The 25,512-nt window shown below is 45.4% G+C and overlaps 1 protein-coding gene across 5 annotated transcripts in view; it reads right to left on the reverse strand.

The window, feature by feature from the left end:
• LOC115133432 (sushi, von Willebrand factor type A, EGF and pentraxin domain-containing protein 1-like) overlaps nucleotides 1-25,512 on the reverse strand; it is a 149,392-nt gene that overhangs the window by 70,756 nt on the left and 53,124 nt on the right. For all 5 annotated transcript variants that reach the window (XM_065021845.1, XM_065021842.1, XM_065021844.1 and 2 more), the window contains exons 4-5: nucleotides 488-646; nucleotides 104-283 (exon numbers count right to left, since the gene is read on the reverse strand). In XM_065021845.1, the coding sequence (XP_064877917.1) occupies nucleotides 104-283; nucleotides 488-646 (339 nt within the window). The remainder of the gene's footprint in view (nucleotides 1-103; nucleotides 284-487; nucleotides 647-25,512) is intronic.

Below are 25,512 nucleotides of genomic sequence, written 5' to 3' on the forward strand. Positions count from 1 at the left end.
GGTTGAAGGATACTGGAATTCCTGCTTACTTCCTCCTGATTCCAGGAATGCTCCTTCTGGGATTTCGAGAAAACCATGGAATTTATTGATACTACCCTCTCACCTCTGCAGCTGGGCGGAGAGCCTGACCATGTCCCGTTTGGCTGGCACAGTCTGATGCCACTACCCTGTCGATCGTAGCCAGGCTGGCATCGCACCCCGCAGGCCGCATTGAACTGGTTATTACACACGTTGTGGATGAAGAAACCATTCCCTGGAGGAGACAGCTCTGGGCAGTACACCACTGGGGATGGAGAGGACGGAGATGGAGGGGAAGAGAAAAGCGTCAAAAGTGAAAAACGTTAGATGAGATAAGATTCACTCGCTGCACTGACAGATTTAGATCGACTCCGGTCAAAAGTAGTGCACTATGTAGATTGTAAGGGATAGGGTGCCATTTGGGACGCGGCATAAGTGTGTGTAGCATGGACAGTCTGGACAGCGTTACCTTCGCAGGTCTTCCCTTGGGACCTGTAACCCTGCTTGCAGACACAGTCGCTGGGTGCTGTGCTGCCGGGTTGGGAGGTGTGGTGCTGGTCAGGACACAGCAGGCAGGTACTCAGGCCTCCTGGAGTGCCCTCCGGTTTGTAGGTTCCAGGTGGGCACGCTGTAAAGGGGAGACAGAGACAAAACACTTGGTGATAGACTAAACACACCTAGAAAAGTAATTTGTTGCATGTAAAAGGACTGATCACACACACACGTAAATACTGTATACATACGCAAGCACAAAAATCAATCCACGAGCAAATGCCGAGATCTCTGAACTGTATTATAGTCCTGTTGACTTAGCAGTTCTGCTTTGTGTTAGAAGCATCTGCGGCTGATCAGCCAAGTCAGGAAGCTGTCTGGTTATTGAGCTAGTGAGCTTGTTTTCAAACATTCCTCCATCTACAGATGTAGGATCTTAATTTGATCACCTTGTTGCAGAATATATGTTTTACTGCATTTGATGTTTAAAAAGGCTTCTGAAGTTTGTAATTTCCAATTTGAAATTTCCGACTTGATTTGTCCCTACAAAAAATATATCAACCCCTACAAAAATGGCCATTAATTACAACCCACGTAATAATTCACATTTCCTGTTGGTGCAGGATTATATTCCTGCTGTCGCAAACTGGTTCAAATTAAGATACTACATATGTACTGTACACAATAAATCATCCTCACAGAAAAGGACGGCCATCTCAATGCATCCCTTGTGTTACAGACCAGTTAACTCTTCATAAAGTAAGTAAATTGAGAGAAACAATCGTGATCTCTCACTGTAATGGAATGAGCTACTTTCCATACTCAATCAACACTAATCAAACCAATGGCGCACTGCATGGATTTAACAATAACATTTGGCAATATACAGTGCTTTCGGAAAGTATTCAGACCCCTTGACTTTTTCCACATTTTGGTACAGTAGGTTACATTTTGGTAGCCTTATTCAAAAATTGTTAAATAGTTTTTTTTCCTCATCAATCTACACACAACACAAATCAAATCAAATCAAATCAAATTTTATTTGTCACATACACATGGTTAGCAGATGTTAATGCGAGTGTAGCGAAATGCTTGTGCTTCTAGTTCCGACAATGCAGTGATAACCAACAAGTAATCTAACTAACAATTCCAAAACTACTGTCTTATACACAGTGTAAGGGGATAAGGAATATGTACATAAGGATATATGAATGAGTGATGGTACAGAGCAGCATACAGTAGATGGTATCGAGTACAGTATATACATATGAGATGAGTATGTAGACAAAGTAAACAAAGTGGCATAGTTAAAGTGGCTAGTGACATAAGAATGCAGTCGATGATCTAGAGTACAGTATATACATATGCATATGAGATGAATAATGTAGGGTAAGTAACATTATATAAGGTAGCATTGTTTAAAGTGGCTAGTGATATATTTACATCATTTCCCATTATTAAAGTGGCTGGAGTTGGGTCAGTGTCAATGACAGTGTGTTGGCAGCAGCCACTCAATGTTAGTGGTGGCTGTTTAACAGTCTGATGGCCTTGAGATAGAAGCTGTTTTTCAGTCTCTCGGTCCCAGCTTTGATGCACCTGTACTGACCTCGCCTTCTGGATGATAGCGGGGTGAACAGGCAGTGGTTCGGTGGTTGATGTCCTTGATGATCTTTATGGCCTTCCTGTAACATCGGGTGGTGTAGGTGTCCTGGAGGGCAGGTAGTTTGCCCCGGTGATGTCAGACCTCACTACCCTCTGGAGAGCCTAGGTTGAGGGCGGAGCAGTTGCCGTACCAGGCGGTGATACAGCCCGCCAGGATGCTCTCGAAGTGCATCTGTAGTTTTGAGTGCTTTTGGTGACAAGCCGTTTCTTCAGCCTCCTGAGGTTGAAGAGGCGCTGCTGCGCCTTCTTCACGACGCTGTCAGTGTGAGTGGACCAATTCAGTTTGTCTGTGATGTGTATGCCGAGGAACTTAAAACTTGCTACCCTCTCCACTACTGATCCATCGATGTGGATAGGGGGTGTTCCTCTGCTGTTTCCTGAAGTCCACAATCATCTCCTTAGTTTTGTTGACGTTGAGTGTGAGGTTATTTTCCTGACACCACACTCCGAGGGCCCTCACCTCCCTCCCTGTAGGCCGTCTCGTCGTTGTTGGTAATCAAGCCTACCACTGTTGTGTCAAACTCCGCAAACTTGATGATTGAGTTGGAGGCGTGCGTGGCCACGCAGTCGTGGGTGAACAGGAGTACAGGAGGGGCTCAGAACGCACCCTGTGGGGCCCCCAATGAGGATCAGCGATCAGACAGGTCAACCCCATAACAACAAAGAAAAAACAGGATTTTAGAAATGTTTGCTAATTAATATATATATATTTTTTAAATGGCCTCCCAAGTGGTACAGACAAAACAAATGGAAAATGAAAAGTGGATCGGCGATGGCTAGAAGGCCGGTGACGTCGACCGCCGAACGCCGCCCGAACAAGGAGAGGGACCGACTTCGACGGAAGTCATGACAGTAGTATATGGGGCTTGGTGATAAAACGGATGGCACTGTGATAGATTACATCCAGTTTTCTGAGTATAGTGTTGGAGGCTATTTTGTAAATGACATCGCCGAAGTCAAGGATCTGTAGGATAATCAGTTTTACGAGGGTATGTTTGGCATGATGAGTGAAGGATGCTTTGTTGCGAAATAGGAAGCCGATTCTAGATTTAATTTTGTATTGGAGATGCTTAATGTGAGTCTGGAAGGAGAGTTTACAGTTTAACCAAACACCTAGATATTTGTAATTGTCCACATATTCTAAGTCAGAACAGTCCAGAGTAGTGATGCTAGATTTCTCTGAGTGCACTTTGAAGAGCATGCATTTAGTTTTACTTGCCTTTAAGAGCAGTTGGAGGCCACGGAAGGAGTGTTGTATGGCATTGAAGCTCGTCTGGAGGTTTGTTAACACAGTGTCCAAAGAAGGGCCAGAAGTATACAGAATGGTGACGTCTGCGTAGAGGTGGATCAGAGAATCACCAGCAGCAAGAGTGATAACATTGATGTATACAGAGAAAAGAGACTGACTGAGAATTGAACCCTGTTGCACCCCCACAGAGACTGCCAGAGTTCCGGACAACAGGCCCTCCGATTTGACAAACTGAACTATATCTGAAGTAGTTGGTGAACCAGGCAAGGCAGTCCTTTGAGAAACCACAGGGTTCAATTCTCGGGCCGACTCTTTTCTCTGTATTTTGCTGTCATTTGCCATTTACTGAGGAGTGGCTTCCGTCTGGCCACTCTACCATAAAGGCCTGATTGGTGGAGTGCTGCAGAGATGGTTGTCCTTCTGGAAGGTTCTCCCATCTTCACAGAGGGACTCTGAAGCTCTTTCAGAGTGACCATCGGGTTCTTGGTCACCTCCCTGACCAAGGCCCTTCTCCCCCGATTGCTCAGTTTGGCCGGGCGGCCAGCTCTAGGAAGAGTATTAGCGGTTCCAAACTTCTTCCATTTAATAATGATGGAGGGCACTGTGTTCTTTGGGACCTTCGATGCTGCAGAAATTTGTGCCTCGACACAATCCTGTCTCGGAGCTCTACGGACAATTCCTTTGACATCATAGCTTGGTAAAAAAACAAAAACAAAGATTTAACCTTTATTTAACTAGGCAAGTCAGTCAAGAACAAATTCTTATTTATACTGACGGCCTACAGAGGCCAAACCCGGACGACGCTGGGCCAATTGTGTGCAGCTCTATGGGACTCCCAATCAAGGCCGGTTGTGATACATCCTGGATTCGAACCAGGGTGTCTGTAGTGACGCCTCTAGCACTGAGATGCAGTGCCGTAGATCACTGTACCATGCACTGTCATGCACTGTCAATTGTCAACTGTGGGACATTATAGACAGGTGTGTGCTTTTCCAAAACATGTCCAATCAATTAAATTTACCACAAGTGGACTCCAATCAAGTTTTAGAAACATCTCATGGATGATCAATGGAAACAGGAAGCACCTGAGCTCAATTTCGAGTCTCAAAGCAAAGGGTCTGAATAATTATGTAAATAAGGTTTTTATGTTTTTTATTTGTAATACATTTTCAAAAATGTCTAAAAACTGGTTTTCTATTTGTCATTGCGGGGTTACTGTGTGTAGATTGCTGAGGATTATATTTTAAAAAAATATATATTTTCGAATAAAGCTGTAACATAACAAAATGTGGAACAAGTCAAAGGATCTGAACACTTTCCGACCGAAGGCACTGTATACAGTATACAGTTATCAAGAGAGCTAGACTGTCTAAGTCTAGGTATGGGCAAAGGACAGAAAACACTGAGGTAGCTTGTAAGCAGAAAATACAGTACAGTGAGTGTTATAAAGAATCCATGGTGTTGATCTGACTATATGGTGTTAAAACGTAAATAACTCCCCAACACTCCAGGGTTTCCAGGGTTCTTTTAGTGCCAAGATACCAGCAGCTGCAGTCTCTCTCTCTCTCTCTCTCTCTCTCTCTCTCCTCCCCTCTCTCTCTCTCTCTCTCTCTTCCTCTCTCTCTCTTTCTCTCTCTCTCTCTCCCTCTCTCTCTCTCTGTTTGTTTCTCTCCTCCACTCTTTCTTTCCTTTCCCCTCCTCTCTCATTCTCTCTCTTTGTCTCCCATCTTTCTCTCCCTCCCCCTCTTTCTCTCTCTCTCTCTCTCTCTCCTCTCTCTCTCTCTCTCTCTCTCTGTGTTTCTCTCCTCCACTCCCCCCCTCTCTCTCTCTCTCTCTCCCGCTCTCTCTCTCTCTCTCTCTCTCTCTCTCTCTCTTTCTTTCCTTCCCCCTCTCTCATTCACTCTCTTTGTCTCCCATCTTTCTCTCCCTCCCCCTCTTTCTCCCTCTCTCTCTCTTCCCCAACCTCTCTCTCTCTCATGCCCTGGTGTTAGGCCCTGGGCATCGCCCGGGAATGGATCCTCCATTCCAACACACACTCATTCCCCACCTAAACACACCAGGGTCAGCCAAGTGCCACTAACCAGCCGCCCGATCAGCAGCCGGGCACAGCCTGGAACAGCCCCCTCGCTCTCACCCACATCAAATGTGTGGACTATGTGGTTCTAACTAACTGCTCTGTGTGTGTGTGTGTGTGTGTGTGTGTGTGTGTGTGTGTGTGTGTGTGTGTGTGTGTGAGTGTGTGAGTGTGTGATAACTGAAGTAGCCCATACACACTCCATAATATCCACCTTCTTTGAAGTCAGAGGTCAGACAGGCCTTACATAAGCAAGCAGCAGAATGTCTGGATGTCTGGATGAGGCTCCTGGAACCCCTTTTACAGCCTCCATTTAAAATGTACAGGAAGCCCAGTTATTTATATGTGAATAATATTTCACTTGTAGTGAAACAGTGGAAATACTGTTTTAAAGTTTCATTTTAATTCCTGGACTGGAAACTTGTTCTGGGCTGGCTGGTCGGCTGGCTGGTCGGCTGGCTGGTCGGCTGGCTCAGGTGGACACCGGGGTTAGTAACAGACTTGGGCTCGTATTCATACAGCATCTCAACGCAGGAGAGCTAATCTAGGATCAATTACATTATGAAGAACAGACAGAAGGACCTGATCTTAGATCAGCACTCCAACTCTGAGACGCTTTGTGGATTTGGGCCCTGGAATCTTCTCTACAGGGGGAGAGTACAGAGGAACCAGACCTGCCTCTCACTGAGACACACACTGTGTGCTGGGAGCGAGGGAGAGGGAGGGAAAGAGAAGGAGGGATGGATAGAGGGAGAAGAAGAATGAGAGAAAGGTAGACTAATAACTCTGAGAACGCCGAAATGAACGACGGTGTTGGAAAGAGAATGTTGTGAACTTCCAAAATGCGTACCAGCAAAGCGTACCAGTGATACATGATCCTACATGTGTATCGGATGAACTCAATGGGTCTCCATCCTTTCATGAGTTATGTTCAGAAATACCATGAACTTACCTTAGCCAAGAAGACCAACTGATAGTGAATTTGAGACTGGAAAAGACTGACGAAAACCCTAAAAGTATATCAATAGCAATAACCATGCAACACATCTGCTTCAGGCTTCAATGACCCACAAAGAGAGTGCTTTACATCTCCAAGGGACAAATCTATACCCTCCATTTGGGCAGGAAGTGGGCCGTCACGGGTCCAGTCCAGATGATCTGTACATCGGAGAGAGTACGCCCAAGCCCAGGCTAAAATACCCCCACGGAGTGGAGCAGAATGGACCAACACTAGGGACTAATTGAAGTAGAAAAAAACGATGTGGAGCAGGAGAAGGAGAGCCGCTGCTCTACCAGCCAGCTGCGTGTCACATAACTCCTGGGTAATGAGCTTCAAACCCTCTTCCTCCCGGAAACCCCAGAATGGAGGAGGAGGAAGACAATTACAGAGTGAGTCCCTCTCTTTCTCAGGGTCTGTGACCTCGCTCTCTCTGCTGCCTGAAATAAAACACACTTACTAAATCAGTTTGGTCAGGCTGAGTGAGAGAGAGTGTTGTGAGTGTTTAACCCTGACGGAGATGAGGATTCAGATGATAGTGTTAGTTGAAAGCTCAGAGCTTTTGCTTTCCTACTTTAGCCTACCATTTAAATGTCTGAAACCCGAATGGTATCCCCGCAGAAAGAGGAAAGGGCATAGGTTTCGGGGTCGATATTAACGAAAATGTGTGCGAGACGTCAATACTCAAGCGCACGGGGACATAGTGGTAGGAGGTCGGGAGGACTTACAGTAATTGTCCATCACTTTTAGCACAGTAACATACAGTACCAGACAGCTTCGTCTCCCTCACTTCTTCCTAATAAAAGGACGAAGTGAGTCATTTCGACTGGCCCGCGAACCAAACCACAGGAGCCAAAGAGGTCTCTAAAGGAGCCAAAGGAGTCGCTATCACACGGGAATCGTCTTTATCTCTGGCGACCGCCGCGAGCCTGTTTTTGATTAGTGGGATCGACACAGACAAACGGAAACCCTGAACGTGAATCCTGAAGAATACCCAGCACATCTGCACATCTCTGTTCCCACCCGACAGACAGCATCATTTCGATCTCTGACTGACAGATTCGCTGAGTCTAACAAATCCCTCTCTGTGCCTCTTCCTTAGTTCATCTTTCTCTTCCCATGTGGGAAACAAAGGGGGAACATACTGCATAAATCACAGTTATTTTGTTTGTTCTCTGAAAATTGCCATAGCTATCCTTTTAAGTCTAGATAAAATAGGAAACCTATCTTAAGCTTAATATCTACTGTACTGATGTGCAGACGCAATGCCTGTGGTCCTCCTTTGTAAATGGGTGTACGCTGTAGCCGAAAGCCTACTGTACTGATGTGCAGACCCAATGCCTGTGGTCCTCCTTTGTAAATGGGTGTACGCTGTAGCTGCCTACTGTACTGATGTGCAGACCCAATGCCTGTGGTCCTCCTTTGTAAATGGGTACGCTGTAGCCGAAGCCTACTGTACTGATGTGCAGACCCAATGCCTGTGGTCCTCCTTTGTAAATGGGTGTACGCTGTAGCCGAAAGCCTACTGTACTGATGTGCAGACCCAATGCCTGTGGTCCTCCTTTGTAAATGGGTGTACGCTGTAGCCGAAAGCCTACTGTACTGATGTGCAGACCCAATGCCTGTGGTCCTCCTTTGTAAATGGGTGGTCCGCTGTAGCCGAAAGCCTACTGTACTGATGTGCAGACGCAATGCCTGTGGTCCTCCTTTGTAAATGGGTGTACGCTGTAGCCGAAAGCCTACTGTACTGATGTGCAGACGCAATGCCTGTGGTCCTCCTTTGTAAATGGGTGTACGCTGTAGCCGAAAGCCTACTGTACTGATGTGCAGACGCAATGCCTGTGGTCCTCCTTTGTAAATGGGTGTACGCTGTGCCTACTGTACTGATGTGCAGACGCAATGCCTGTGGTCCTCCTTTGTAAATGGGTGTACGCTGTAGCCGAAAGCCTACTGTACTGATGTGCAGACGCAATGCCTGTGGTCCTCCTTTGTAAATGGGTGTACGCTGTAGCCGAAAGCCTACTGTACTGATGTGCAGACGCAATGCCTGTGGTCCTCCTTTGTAAATGGGTGTACGCTGTAGCCGAAAGCCTACTGTACTGATGTGCAGACGCAATGCCTGTGGTCCTCCTTTGTAAATGGGTGTACGCTGTAGCCGAAAGCCTACTGTACTGATGTGCAGACGCAATGCCTGTGGTCCTCCTTTGTAAATGGGTGTACGCTGTAGCCGAAAGCCTACTGTACTGATGTGCAGACGCAATGCCTGTGGTCCTCCTTTGTAAATGGGTGTACGCTGTAGCCGAAAGCCTACTGTACTGATGTGCAGACCCAATGCCTGTGGTCCTCCTTTGTAAATGGGTGTACGCTGTAGCCGAAAGCCTACTGTACTGATGTGCAGACCCAATGCCTGTGGTCCTCCTTTGTAAATGGGTGTACGCTGTGGTCCTCCTTTGTAAATGGGTGTACGCTGTAGCCTACTGTACTGATGTGCAGACCCAATGCCTGTGGTCCTCCTTTGTAAATGGGTGTACGCTGTAGCCGAAAGCCTACTGTACTGATGTGCAGACCCAATGCCTGTGGTCCTCCTTTGTAAATGGGTGTACGCTGTAGCCGAAAGCCTACTGTACGCCTTTTCTCTTCTAAAGACTAACAATTGAGACAGAACAAGTCAAACACACATCTGAACGGTCTCTAACTCTGGACCGCAGACACACCACTTGTGGCCAGACAAGGCCTTGTGTTGTGATTCTTTTGGGTGGGTTTTAAATCCCTGTGTTTTTAAAAGAGAAAACAACGTTCACACGCAAGGACACTTTCTGTTCTTAACAATAACATGACTTCACATGCATTAAGACCGCAAACTGACACTGAAAATGTCCAGTTAGCCGGGGGGTAAAAAACTTCAAACATAAATTCACAAAGACCAAGGAACTGTAGCTACATGATAACATATTATACACCTCAATGTGACATATTGTCTCGAGGTCAACAGAGGAGTTCATGTCAAAAAAGGCAACTGATACCGTGGACAAATTTAGTTTGAGTATCCAGCACTCCTACGGTCATAGGGCACAGTAACACATAACACACACACACACACACACACACACACACACACACACACACACACACACACACACACACACACACACACACACACACACACACACACACACACACACACCTCCAGTCCCCAATCACTGAGCCCTCTGTCATCTTTCTCAGTCACCCTTAAGTTATTAACCGTGACACTGTGGCCACCACCGGTTTCCATGACAACAGCACACACACACAGCATTCCCTAATCATGCAAAGGACTTGTGGAATTCCGAGGCTATAGCCTAAGTCACAGAAAACCATAGAGCTGTAATGTACCACTGATATGAGGACTGGTGTCCAGCTGCCCAGATGTCTGGGGAGGGGGGGATACAGCGGCCCATCTGGCCAGGAACATGGGGGGGGGGGGTCTGGGGGGAGACTTTCATGGGAAAACCCCTCCCCAGATGTCTCTCTGGATCCTCCAGACTGGTGTCCTGGATGGGAACTGTCGTCCAACGTCTGTCTTTCCTTCCCTGTTTAGCTGCTTACTGCATCTCATCCCCATAGAAATCTGAGTTTACCCAAATTGCTACATACCTCTGGTGGATTTTCTTGCACATTATGGTTGCGTCCCAAAAAGAACCCGATTCCATATGTTGTGCACTACCTTCGACCAGGGCTTTGGAGATGCAGACTATACACTCAAAAAAAAAAGATGCTATCTAGAACCTGAAAGGGTTCTGCGGCTGTCCCTATAGGAGAGCCCTTTGAAGAACCCTTTTTTACAGGAGGAACCTTTCTGGTTCCAGGTAGAACCCTTTTGGGTTCCAAGTAGAATTGTTTCTACAGAAAGCTCTACATGGAACCTAAAAGGGTTCTAACTGGAACCTAAAAGGGTTCTCCTATGGGGACAGCAGAAAACCCCTTTTTTGTTTCCAGCTTCTTCAACTTAGTCCAAGAAAACAAAGCAAACACCCACCAAAATAACAGCAAAAACACAGGTTGATCTTGTTCCTAGAAGATTAGTTGCACAATGGGTCAAGTTGACTTCAGAGATCGCTGTCAACTGAGAAATACATCAATAACAAAATAATAATTACCCAATCAACACTCATAACTCCCTTTTGTTGCCACTATTCATATTCCCATGAACCTCAAATTTTCCAAGTGCTTTCACGACTCCTTGGAGGTGACATGACTCTCTCTCTCACACACACACACACACACACACACACACACACACACACACACACACACACACACACACACACACACACACAGAGTAGCTATAATGACACGTTTACCTGGTGGGCCAGTGGCGTTCGCAGGCCTTTCCACTAATCACTCCTGCTGACAGAACAGAGAACACAGCAGCAGCAGCTGTAGGCCTCTAATACATTAGACAGTGTTAACAACAAGAGGGGTTAACTAACTAACTAACTAACAGATAAAGTACATGGACGCTATACATCATCCAACACTTACGGTTCAACCACATACATACGCATCATACAGACACACAGACACACATGCACACACTTATTCCACTGAGGAACATTACTGTTTTAAGAGTAGACAGACCAGGGTGTCAGGAATGGACAGGGGGTTGAGGTGGGGGATGGTGGAGGGTTCGCAGTTCAGGCAGTGGAGCTGTGTTCACTCATATGGGTCCTGGTTTGGACTGATAGCTGAAAGTGAGGGAAAGAGTGTAAGAGTGTATGAGAGAGCGAGATAAAGAGGGATATATATATATATATATATATATATATATATACAGTAGGGCAAAAAAGTATTTAGTCAGCCACCAATTGTGCAAGTTCTCCCACTTAAAAAGATGAGATAGGCCTGTAATTTTCATCATAGGTACACTTCAACTATGACAGACAAAATGAGAAGAAAAAAATCCAGAAAATCACATTGTAGGATTTTTAATGAATTTATTTGCAAATTGTGGTGGAAAATAAGTATTTGGTCAATAACAAAAGTTTATCTCAATACTTTGTTAAATACCCTTTGTTGGCAATGACAGAGGTCAAACGTTTTCTGTAAGTATTCACAAGGTTGTCACACACTGTTGCTGGTATTTTGGCCCATTCCTCCATGCAGATCTCCTTTAGAGCAGTGATGTTTTGGGGCTGTTGCTGGGCAACACGGACTTTCAACTCCCTCCAAAGATTTTCTTTGGGGTTGAGATCTGGAGACTGGCTAGGCCACTCCAGGACCTTGAAATGCTTTTTACGAAACCACTCCTTATATTTTGGTTTCATCTGACCATATGACATTCTCACAATCTTCTTCTGGATCATCCAAATGCTCTCTAGCAAACCTCAGACGGGCCTGGACATGTACTGGCTGAAGCAGGGGGACACGTCTGGCACTGCAGGATTTGAGTCCCTGGCGGCGTAGTGTGTTACTGATGGTAGGCTTTGGTACTTTGGTCCCAGCTCTCTGCAGGTCATTCACTAGGTCCCCCCATGTGGTTCTGGGATTTTTGCTCACCGTTCTTGTGATCATTTGACCCCACGGGGTGAGATCTTGCGTGGAGCCCCAGATCGAGGGAGATTATCAGTGGTCTTGTATGTCTTCAATTTCCTAATAATTGCTCCCACAGTTGATTTCTTCAAACCAAGCTGCTTACCTATTGCAGATTCAGTCTTTCCAGCCTGGTGCAGGTCTACAATTGTGTTTCTGGTGTCCTTTGACAGCTCTTTGGTCTTGGCCATAGTGGAGTTTGGAGTGTGACTGTTTGAGGTTGTGGACAGGTGTCTTTTATACTGATAACAAGTTCCAACAGGTGGCATTAATGCAGGTAACGAGTGGAGGACAGAGGAGCCTCTTAAAGAAGAAGTTACAGGTCTGTGAGAGACAGAAATCTTGCTTGTTTGTAGGTGACCAAATACTTATTTTCCACCATAATTTGCAAATAAATTCATAAAAAATCCTACAATGTGAGTTTCTGGATTTTTTTTCTTCTCATTTTGTCTGTCATAGTTGAAGTGTACCTATGATGAAAATTACAGGCCTCTCTCATCCTTTTAAGTGGGAGAACTTGCACAATTGGTGGCTGACTAAATACTTTTTTGCCCCACTGTATATATATATATATATATAGAGAGAGAGAGAGAGAGAGAGGCCCTTGTTCCAGAGTACAGCTGCAGACTTCCTGAACCCCCCCGTCCCATCCCGTCCCCATTCAGACCCCTGCCCCTGGGCCTCAGACAGAGCGTGTGCCCCCTCTTCATCACCTCTCCATGCAGGACCTAACGCTGGACAGACCACAAAACACCCTGACACCCAGACATTAACACAACGCCTACTGAGAGATGGGGTCAATGCTAAGGGAGAGGAGAGAGGGTGAGGAGGGAGAGGAGAGAGAGAGACAGAGAGGGATAGAGTCCGAGGCCCTCAGACAAAAAGAGGTCATACAAAAAAGAGTCAGAAAGGGCATACACCGCCACATGTGAAGCTTGCGTATGCAGTGAGCATACGTGTGTGTGTGTGTGTGTGTGTGTGCGTGCGTGCGTGTGTGCGTGTGTGCATGTGTGTGTGTGTGTGTGTGTGGTGCAGGGTTCCCCAACTGGCGGCCAATGACTTTATTTGCCCCCCAAAGTTTTCTGAGCAAAAAGATTAATATTATTATTTGAATTTTCATTGATGGACATGAAAGACTATAAAAACACCAGGAAATCAGCTCAAAGTGATTTTAATTTAGGAAATGTGTTCCCAAGTATTCCCAAGCATAATAGGCTGCATTTACGCAAGCAGCACAATTCTGATCTTTTTTACACTAATTGGTCTTTTGAACGATCACATCAGATATTTTTCTGAGCTGATATGATTGGTGAAAATACCAAATTAGTAAAAAGAAAGATCCTGTGCCTAAACGCAGCCATAGAGAGACATACTGTATGTGATCGTGTCCCAATCTAATCAAGGTTTGAAATGATTATTTTCTACTGAAATATATTTATTTGGGCTTTCAATTATTTGGTTCTGCAATTATTGTTGGGACCCCTGGTCTAGCGTGTTTATTGTGAGTGTGTGTCTAGCGTGTGTCTGTGTGTGTGTAGCATGCCTGTCTCTGTCTTCGCCTTCTGAGTACGTGTGTTGTCACTGTGCCCTTGTATGGTAGGCCTCTGGGCAGCCCCCTGGAAGAGGAATTAGAGCACATTTAACAAAGGGTGTTTCTACTCTGTGTAATGGCTACTTACACAGAGTGGGGGCAAGGAGTGGATGGAGGAGTGTTAATGATGAGCAGTTAGGCTGAGCCTGACGCTACTGGCAGTTTCACGGCTGCTCGTATTTCAAGCCGCCCTGCACACACTCAGAACACACAAATTAGCACACGCACACACACACACACACACACACACACACACACACACACACACACACACACACACACACACACACACACACACACACACACACACACACACAGCCTGTTTACAAAAAGAGCTGCGTTTGTTTTACGGACCTAGTCCCTGTCCTCCATCACATTCCCTCTCTCAAAGAAATCAGTTAACCTCTTGCTTCTACTTGGGACGCTTGCGTCCCAACTAGAGCTCTGGAAATGCAAATGCACTACGCTAAATGCTAATAGTATTAGTTAAAACTCAAAAGTTCATTAAAATACACATGCAGGGTATCAAATTAAAGCTACACTCGTTGTGAATCCAGGCAACAAGTCCGATTTTTAAAATGCTTTTCGGCGACAGCATGAGAAGCTATTATCTGATAGCATGCACCAATACACTACAACAGAAAAGCACAGCAGGGGACGTAAACAAAATAATTAGCATTTTGGCGTTACACAAACCGCACAATAAAATAGAAAACAGTCATTACCTTTCACCATCTTCTTTGTTGGCACTCCTAGATGTCCCATAAACACTATTGGGTCTTTATTTCGATTAAATCGGGCCATATAAAGCCAAGATATCGTTATATGTAGACTGTGTGATAAACGAAAAAAACAGCGATTTCACAACGTAAAGTCATTTTTTAAAAATTCAAAAAGTAGACGATAAACTTTCACAAAACACTTCGAAATACGTTTGTAATGCTACTTTAGGTATTAGTAAACGTTAATAAGCGATAAAAATCATCCGTAGGCGATGTACATATCATTAGCTGTCGTCTTGGAAAAAATTTCAGGAGAGAGCTCTTCCGGAATGATCTGGGCGGAGACCGGAGGTACGTCGTGCCCCTCTTTCGGTTCAACCAAGAATCAAAGATGATTAAATTCACAAGATACTCGACAACATGGGGATGCTGTGGGAGTTGAATGCTCGGTCTTATCTAATTCGGCTCACTGTTAACAATTGCTGGAAGTGGCGCAAGGATATTTATTTCCATTTTCTGTGATCAGGTTTTCCTGCGCTTTCCGATGTAACGCACGTTATGTAATAGCCACAGTCGTGATTTAACCAGTTTTAAAAACGTCCGAGGGTTCCCTATCCACACATTCTAACCATATGAACGTACTATATTCCTGGCATGAGTAGCAGGGCGCTGAAATGTTGCGCGATTTTTAACAAAATGTTCAAAAAAGTAGAGGGTCGACTGAAGAGGTTAAAGCTTTATGGACCTACAGTATAAGGCTACACTTATACAGGCAGCCCAATTCTGATCTTTTTTCCAATAAATGGTCTTCTGACCAACCTTTTGACCAATATCAAATCCTTTCACATCAGATACTTTTCAGAGCTGATCTGATATCTAATTATCTAATTAGTGAAGAAAAGAGCAGAATCGAGCTGCCTGTGGGTTGTTCCACAAAACGGGTGCTTTTTGGACATGCAAACTCTTTGAGAAATTCACTTTATAACATCTCTTCATTCACCATTGATTTGCACGGAGGATGTGTTTAGCCTACGGAAAAACACATTTTCTCATCTCAGGCAATAAAATCCTATGAAGTAAGATAATTTAACCTATTTTCACGCTTTGATCGTTATTTCCTGTGTTTTGTATTTAGTTAGTATGGTCAGGGCGTGAGTTGGTTGGGCAGTCTATGTTTGTTTTTCTAGGTTTTGGGTATTTCTATGTTTCGGCCTAGTATGGTTCTCGATCAGAGGCAGGTGTCATTAGTTGTCTCTGATTGAGAATCATACTTAGGTAGCCTGGGTTTCATTGTGTGTTGGTGGGTGATTGTTCCTGTCTCTGTGTTTTGCACCAGATAGGGCTGTTTTTGGTTTTCCACGTTTATTGTTTTGTAGTGTTCATGTTTATCTGTTTTATTAAACATGAATCCATATAACCACGCTGCGTTTTGGTCCTCCTCTACTTCACCACAGGAAACCCCTTACACCTTACTAGTATGTAACTGCCTAACTATTTAAAATCAGGTTTGAGATAAATCCAAAATGATGTAATTGATCAAGAATCCTTGTACAATTAAATTCACATAACATCAAACGGATAAGGTTACTGTTGGGCCTCTAACAGGGTTGACGATAACACAGCATCAAAATGACTTTAAAGTGATGGAGAAACGTGGAGAAATTTCTGGATTAAGTGCATTGTCGAGAAGGAACCTGCAAAGTAAGCATTTTGTTGGAGGACGTATACCATACATACAACTAATAACACTTGAAACTGAATAGGGTGTTGGGCCACCGCGAGCTACCAGAAAAGCTTCAATGTGCCTTGGCATAGATTCTACAAGTGGACCTAAACCATGGCAGGTAAATGCACACCACACCATAACACCTTGTTGCGTTGTGGCCGTAGACATAAACTCAGCAAGAAAAGTAACGTCCCTTTTTCAGGACCCTGTCTTTCAAAGATCATTCGTAAAAATCCAAATAAACTTCACAGATCTTCATTGTAAAGGGTTTAAACACTGTTTCCCATGCTTGTTCAATGAACCATAAACAATTAATGAACATGAACCTATGGAAAGGTAGTTAAGACACTAACAGCTTTAAGGCAATTAAGGTCACAGTTATGAAAACTTTGGACACTAAAGAGGCCTTTCTACGGAATCTGAAAAACACCAAAAGAAAGATGCCTATGCTCCCTGCTCATCTGTGTGAACGTGCCTTAGGCATGCTGCAAGGAGGCATGAGGACTACAGATGTGGCCAGGGCAATAAATTGCAATGTCCGTACTGTGAGACGCCTAAGAGAGCGCTACAGGGAGACAGGACGGACAGCTGATCGTCCTCTCTGTGGCAGACCACGTGTAACAACACCTGCACAGAATCGGTACATCCGAACATCACACCTGCGGGACAGGTACAGGTTGGCAACAACAATTGCCCAAGTTACACCAGGAACGCACAATCCCTCCATCAGTGCTCAGATTGTCTGCAATAGGCTGAGATGCTTGTAGGCTTGTAGGCTTGTAGGCCTGTTGTAAGGCAGGTCCTCACCAGACATTCCCGGCAACAACGTCGTCTATGGGCACAAACCCACCGTCGCTGGACCAGACAGGAATGGCAAAAAGTGCTTTTCACTGACGAGTCACGGTTTTGTCTCACCAGGGGTGATGGTCGGATTCGAGTATATCGTCGAAGGAATGAGCGTTACACCGAGGCCTGTACTCTGGAGCGGGATCAATTTGGAGGTGGAGGGTACATCATGGTCTGGGGCGGTGTGTCACAACATCATCGGACTGAGCTTGTTGTCATTGCAGGCAATCTCAACGCTGTGTGTTACAGGGAAGATGTCCTCCCTCATGTGGTACCTTTCCTGCAGGCTCATCCTGACATGACCCTCCAGCATGACAACGCCACCAGCCATACTGCTCGTTCTGTGAGCTATTTACCTCAAGACAGGGATGTCAGTGTTCTGTCATGACCAGCGAAGAGCCCGGATCTCAATCCCATTGAGCACGTCTGGGACCTGTTGGATCGGAGGGTGAGGGCTAGAGCCCCCCCCCCCCCAGAAATGTCCAGGAACTTGCAGTTGCCTTGGTGGAAGAGCGGAGTAACATCTCACAGCAAGAACTGGCACATCTGGTGCAGTCCATAAGGAGGAGATGCACTGCATTACTTAATGCAGCTGGTGGCCACACCAGATACTGACGGTTACTTTTGATTTTGACTCCCCCTTTGTTCGGGGACACATTATTCAATTTCTGTTAGTCACATGTCTGTGGAACTTGTTCAGTTTATGTCTCAGTTGTTGAATCTTGTTATGTTCATACAAATCTTTACACATGTTATGTTTGCTGAAAATAAACGCAGTTGACAGTGAGAGGACGTTTCTTTTTTTGCTGAGTTTATAATCCATAGAAGGGTTTTGGAACCTCTTACCCTGGCAATTTGACTGTTAAACTCATGGGTACACTATCAATGGCTGCCAGTCCTGAATTGAATGGGAACTGCCATCTATGGATTATATTTCTATGGTTGGTTGAGGCTGTCAGTTTGTCACATTTCAAAATACTATCGCGGAAAAACGAACAGTTTGGAAAGCAAACTGCTGAAAAGAGAACGCTAATCTGCAGAACCAATAGAAAAAATATTTTCTGAACAACTCCAAATTTTGATCAAACAGTATCTTAGATTCTGATGTCTTCTGTCACGTAAACGACATAGAATTGCATGAAATGCATTCATGAAAGGCCAATTGTTTTACGGACCCAGCAAAAAAGAAATCCCCATGTGTGGAAATCCTGAAAATGCCTCTGCTCAACTGTATCCTATGCCACATTTAAAATGTTATGGTTTAAGTATTACGCTTCTACGCACCGAAATGCATCTTTGTGCCTGGATTCGTTTACAGAAAATTAGGGTGTGCCGGGAACATGGGGGGAGCTATAAAAACCCAAAGTCCAGGGGCCTATGATTTCTTAATCCGGCCCTGACTCTATGGGAGACACAACTCCACTCCCTCCAGGTGTCGCTTATTCTCCCCAGTGTATTTATCCCCGTGTTTCCTCTGTGTCAGTTCGTCTTGTATGTTAGTCAAGTCAACCGGCGTGGTTTTTCCCCAGTACTCCGTTTGTGATTCTCTTTTCGATAGTTTTCCAGGTTTTGACCCCTGCCTGACTCTGGACTACTTTCCCACCTGCCTGATCATCCTGCCTGTCCTGACCTTGATTCTGCCTGCCCTTCGGTACCTCTTTGAACCCTTTTGCCTGTCCACAACCATTCTCTTGCCTTCCCCGATTGGATGAATAAATATTGTAAGACTCCAACCATCTGCTTCCTGTGTCTGCATCTGGGTCTCGCCTTGTGTCATGATAGATATAGAGCGAATCTCTCTGCATAACTCTCAAGCCAATAACTCAGCAAATAGGCTCTGTTTCTCTCAGGGGTGATGGCGCCAGTCCAGTCTGGCACCGTCCACCCATTGACTGCTAGGGGCATCAGCCCCCTCCACAACAACAGAGCCCCCCCCCCAAAAAAAATCTCCTCCAGTCCTCCAATAACAACAGCAACAGAAAAAAACACAAATCTAAACCTCCAACCCATCAATTTAAGAAATGAGGAGGCCCCCTCTCGACCCTCCAACTTCTAAGTGTCCTCAGAGAATCTCAGGCATTCGCCAGGACGGTCTCCACTGCCAAAGACCGTCACGCCGATGTTTGTTGAGCAACTTGTTGACTTTTGGCAGTTTTTTCTTTCTTTCTGTGGACGCGTTGCCATTGGTTGTTGGAGAGGGTGGGGTGGGGGAGGGTGGTGGAGGGTGGTGGGGGGTGGGGTAGAGGCTCATAGTTAGGAAGAGATCCTTCATGGTAACGTTTACATAACCTTAGCAGACACACGCACACACACACACAAACACGCATACAGGCAAACGCATACACACACACACACACACACACACACACACACACACACACACACACACACACACACACACACAGCTGAAGAAGTGTGTGTAGGGTGCCGTCTGACAGTGTAAACACGTGTATTGTATTGCTTCCTAAGGCAAGCTCCAGACGCCCATCTATCATATTACTTCTATAGTAGTTATTGTTTTTGTATGAATGGGCCATAGCAAGTAGTGTATGTGAATATAAGTCAAAACAGAAAAAGGGGTTTATGTCTGATCCCGGTAACATCAAAACTGACCTGGGTTCAGAATAGCTACGAGTGAAATTGCTCAATATAAAAGACAAATGTTTGGTTTACGTTGGCCAACCAAACGCAAAGCAGGTCATTGGCAAGACAATGCTACTGGTGTTAGCCAGAATCTGGATTTTCAGATTTGGGAGGCCTCAAAAGTACAGCGGAAAAGTTTGAGCATTTTATCACTTTATGTCTGGCTCAGGACAAGTCTACACCCCTGAACTGAAGCTCACACTCTCCCAGTGATTCTCTCTCTACGGACCGTAGCTCTGTTGCCGATCCAGCAACTCACTGACTCGCTGGATAAGGACAGGAGTACATCAATCAGCCAGAGTCCGGTGATTCTCTCTCTACATATCGGGGCCGTTTCTGGACCCTGTCCGTCTCTGGAACCAATCGTCTTTCACCCTGAGATGGGGAACACTGTAGCTGTTCTCTGTCTGTTTGACCTGCCTGATCCACAACTCAGTGGGAGGCTGGGTGCGTCCCAATAGTAATTGGGCTATCGGACGTTTCCACCATCTTTTTAAACATTTCCTTTGAAGTCAGTGAAGGGGAGTGAACAAGTGCATACTTCAGGAAGAAGGAGAGATAACTGGGACATAACCTTTGAGATAGGGAACATTGTAGCTTGTTGTCTGACACAAGACTCTGTGAGAATGCGGGGAGCGAAGAGCTGGAGAGAGTCGGATAATGAATGGACTGTTAGGGCTTCTCATGCATTCCTCTAGTCCCATACCAAACGCTTGTCCCGATCGCATTTACACTACATTATTAGTACTGCACACAGGAGACATAACAGGGGGTTAGAGGAGAGGGGGGAGGAGGAGGACGATTGCAGCATTCATCCTCTTCCCTGGAATTCTCTATCCTTTCCAGCATATCCAAGATTCCTATCCTTTTTCTCGTTTTTGTCACTTTTATTCCAGCGTCTGATTTATGTGCACCTCGAGGCTTCCTCCTCCTAGAATCTCATCAGACCAGTCTGACGAGAGCAAATATTTACATTGTGAGCTCAGAGGAAATAACCCCCCCTCCCCCCCCCCCCGGGTACACGGTAGACTCAAGCTGGCACACATCACGCACACACACGCACGCACACACACACACACACACACACACACACACACACACACACACATCTTGGACATCAGTTATGATCATTTTAAAAAGGAACACAATAAAATAACAATAACGAGGCTATATACAGGGGGTACCGATACCGAATCAACGTGAGTGGGAACAGGTTAGTCAAGGTCACTTGTGCACGTAGGTAGAGGGGAAGTGACTATGCAGAGATAACAAACCGCGACTAGCACCAGTGTACAAAACAAATGGGGGGGGTCAATGTAAAGAGTCCAGTGGCCATTAGATTAATTGTTCAGCAGTCTTATGGCTTGGGAGGAGAAGCTGTTAAGGAGAATTTTGGTCCTAGACATGGCGCTCCGGTACCGCTTGCCATGCAGTAGCAGAGAAAACAGTCTATGACTTGGGTGACTGGAGTCTTTGACAATTTTTGGGGCTTTCTTCTGACACCACCTGTTATATAGGTCCTGGATGGCAGGATGCTTGGCCCCAGTGATGTACTGGGCCGTACGCACTACCCTCTGTTGCGCCTTCCGGTCAGATGCTGAGCAGTTGCCATACCAGGTGGTGATGCAACCAGTCAGGATGCTCTCGATGGTGCAGCTGTAGAATTTTTTGCCGTGCCCTCTTCACGACTGTCTTGGTGTGTTTGGACCATGATAGTTTGTTGGTGATGTGGACACCAAGGAACTTGAAACTCTCGACCCGATACGCTGTCTCATCGCTGTCGACCTACCACTGTTGTGTCGTCAACAAACTTAATGATGGTATTGGAGTTGTGTTTGGCCACGCAGTCGTGGGTGAACAGGGAGTACAGGAGGGGACTAAGTACACACCCCTGAGGGATCCCAGTGTTGATATCAGTGTGGCGGATGTGTTGTTACCTACCCTTACCACCTGGAGGCGGCCCGTCAGGAAGTTCCGGATCCAGTTGCAGAGGGAGGTGTTTAGTCCCAGGGTCCTTAGCTTAGTGATGAGCTTCGTGGGCACTATGATGTTGAATGCTGAGCTGTAGTCAATGAACAGCATTCTCATATAGGTGTTCCTTTTGTCCAGGTGGGAAAGAGCAGTGTGGAGTGCGATTGAGATTGTGTCTTCTGTGGATCTGTTGGGGCGGTATGCAAATTGGAGTGGGTCTAGGGTGTCCGGGAGGATGCTGTTGATGTGAGCCATGACCAGCCTTTCAAAGCACTTCATAGCTACCGACGTGAGTGCTACAAGGCGGTATTGATTTACCTTTGCTTCCTTGGGCACAGGAACTATGGTGGTCTGTTTGAAACATGTATAAAATCAAATCAAATTTGATTCGTCACATACACATGCGTAGCAGATGTTATTGCGAGTGTAGCGAAATGATTGTGCTTCTAGTTCCGACAGTGCAGTAATATCTAACAGTAATCTAAAAATTCCCTAACAACTACCTAATACACACGAATCTAAGTAAAGGGATGGAATAAGATTATATACATGTAAATATAATGATGAGCGATGATCAATCGGCGTAGGCAAGATGCAATAGATGTATAAAAATACAGTATACAGGATGAGTAATGCAAGATATGTAAACATTATTAAAATGGCATTCTTAAAGTGACTAGTGATCTATTTGCTAAAGTGGCCAATTATTTCAAGTCTGTATGTAGGCAGCAGCCTCTCTGTGTTAGAGACGGCTGTTTAACAGTCTGATGGACTTGAGATAGAAGCTATTTTTCAGTCTCTCGGTCCCAACATTGATGCACCTGTACTGACCTCACCTTCTGGATGGTAGCGGGGTGAACAGGCAGTGGTTCGTAGGTATTACAGACTCTGTCAGGGAGAGGTTGAAAATGTCAGTGAAGACCCTTGACAGTTGGGCCACGCATGCTTTGAGTACACGTTTTGGTAATCTGGCCCTGAGGCTTTGTGAATGTTGACCTGATTAAAAGTCTTGCTCACATCAGCTACTGAGAACATTATCACACAGTCGTCCAGAACAGCTGGTGCTCTCGTGCATGCTTCAGTGTTGTTTGCCTCAAAGTGAGCATAAAAGGCATTTAGCTCGTGTGTTAGGCTCGCGTCACTGGGCAGCTCGCGTCTGGGTTTTCCTTTGTAGTCCGTAATAGTTTTCAAGCCCTGCCACATCCGACGAGCATCAGAGCCGGTGTAGTAGGATTCAATCTTAATCCTGTATTGACTCTTTGCTTGTTTGATGGTTCGTCTGAGGGCATAGCGGGATTTCTTATAAGCATCCGGATTAATGTCCCGCTCCTTGAAAGCGGCAGCTCTAGCCTTTAGTTCAATGCGGATGTTGCCTGTAATCCATGGCATCGGGTTGGGATATGTACGTACAGTCACCGTGGGGACGACGTCATCGATGCACTTATTAATGAAGCCGATGACTGAGGTGGTATATTCCTCAATGCCGTTGGATGAATCCCAGAACATATTCCAGTCTTTGCTAACAAAACAGTTCTGTAGCGTAGCATCCACGTCATCTGACCACTTCTGTATTGAGCGAGTCACTGGTACTTCCTGCTTTAGTTTTTGCCAAATGGAGGTCGGGGGAGAGCTTTGTATGCATCTCTGTGTATGGAGTAAAGGTGGTCTAGAGTTTCTTTTCCTCTCGTTGCACATGTGACATGCTGGTAGAAAGGTTAAACTGATTGAAGTTTGGCTGCATTAAAGTCCCAGGCCACTAGCAGCGCCGCTTCTGGATGAGCATTTTCTTGTTTGCTTATGGGCTTATAGAGTTGGTTGAGTGCGGTCTTAGTTCCAGCATCGGTCTGTGGTGGTAAATAAACGGCTACGAATAATATAGATGAGAACTCTCTTGGCAGATAATGTGGTCTAAAGCTTATCATAAGGTACTCAGGCGAGCAACAACCAATACAGAGACTTCTTTAATATTATACAATGATCACCAGCTGTTATTGACAAATGGACACACCCCTCCACCCGTCATTTTACCAGACGTAGCTTCTCTGTTCTGCCTGTGCATGGAAAAATCCCGCCAGCTCTATATTATCCATGTCGTTATTCAATCTTATGACCTAATCTTATAGGTTGGATAATCTTATAGGTCATCGATTTTATTTTATTGGCCAATAAAATGGGCAGTGGGAGTTTACTCGCTCGCCTATGTATTCTCAGAAGGCAGCCCGACCTCCGCCCCTTTTTTCTCCTTCTTTTCTTCACGCAAATGACTAGGTTTTGGGCCTGTTCCCGGGAAAGCAGTATATCCTTCTCGTCAGACTCGTTAAAGGAAAAAGCATATTCCAGTTCGAGGTGAGTAATCACTGTTCTGATGTTCAAAAGTTATTTTTGATCATAAGGGACGGTAGCAGCGGCATTATGTACAAAACAAGTTTTAACAAAAAACGCCATCCTCTTCGGCGCCATTGAACATTCCATCTACAATAGCAGGTCCCCCACCATCCAAATACTCCCGTACTTCCAGTCTCCAGTCTAAAGTCTAGACAACACCATCTCTGCCAACAACAGCACAGCCCAGTGGTGCTGACACTGACGACCTACTTAGACCCCTGGCAACCCTAAAGCCCAGACGCTACCCACAACCCCAACAACACCAACCGCTAAGCCTGGTGGTGTTTCAGAGACACCCAGAAACACAACACCAACATCAATATCAAATCATGTTTCATGTCTGATAATGGCCAGTATGTGGGTCTGAATCATATACTGTGGGTGGCTGTTGTTTTTATCGTTCCCGAAAGTCCATTTAACTAAGGTTTGTATGCAGTAGCACATTTATGTATAGAAAATACCAGGTTTTATGCCATGGGCATTTGAAAGAAAATGGTAGAGATTTGTTATGGTCGTAGAGATTTGCCTCCCTATCGGCTAGACCAGGGATATTCAAATCTCACCGCAGTACTGCTGGTTTTCTGTTCTACCTGATAATGAATTTCACCCACCTGGTGTCCCAGGTCTAAATCAGTCCCAGAATACAGAGGAAGTGGAACTGGCTTGGAGGTGCAGATTTGAATTTGAGACGGCTAGACAGACAGAGAGACAGGAAGCAGTGTGGTCTAGCTCAGCGTCACACTCTTCCTCCTTAGAGCCTGGATGTCTGTCTGTCTGCTTACACGCATGCACACATCCACCCACACACAGTCTGCTCTCTGCAATTCATTAAACCGTGAAACAGCAATTAATAAGCAGACTGCCTTTCGTCTTGACATCTGATTGTGATTTGGGAGGCGTTCGCCATGATGAACCTGATGGTCTCTCCTCTCAACATATTTCAGGGGCGGAGTTACATTTTTGTTCTAACCTAGCAGTAACAGCACAACTAATTCAACTAATCATCAAGCCCCCTCAGTTGTTGAACCAGGTGTGCTAGTGCTGGTCTCGAACAAAACGGTGCACATTGTGCTAATAATGTGCACAAAATGGTCCCTGCAATCCAGAGAGACTCATAGAGAGAAAACAGCCTTGATTGTTACCCATTTACTCCTGTAAAGAAGAGAAGATTGTTGGCTAGTTTCGCTCCAATTAGAAAACGGGATAATCATCTGATTTGCTACTGGCGCCTTCCCTCCCGCCCCTCTGGGTTACGGGTGATCGCTATCCAGCAATGCTGATGGTTAATACAGCTGTCAGTCATCGTGTGGCCCGTTGTTTGTTTTTCGTTCTGCAGCCTCCTAACTCTCCAACAATGACAGAGCTTACTAACTGTGTTGTTCACCGAGGAGCCAGTTGATTAAATCGTCGGCCCAGACGTGTTGTTGGGCTGCCTCAGACTAGACTGTCTTTCAACAAATGTCTTTGTAATGTCTGCTAATGTTCTCCTACATCTAATACAGATTCTGAAAAGATCAGACATGCTTACACAGGAGAGAATGAAAGAGGTTAGAATGTGTTAAGCT

This window comes from Oncorhynchus nerka, linkage group LG8 (genome assembly GCF_034236695.1).
Source record: "Oncorhynchus nerka isolate Pitt River linkage group LG8, Oner_Uvic_2.0, whole genome shotgun sequence".
Taxonomy (NCBI): Eukaryota; Metazoa; Chordata; class Actinopteri; order Salmoniformes; family Salmonidae; genus Oncorhynchus; species Oncorhynchus nerka.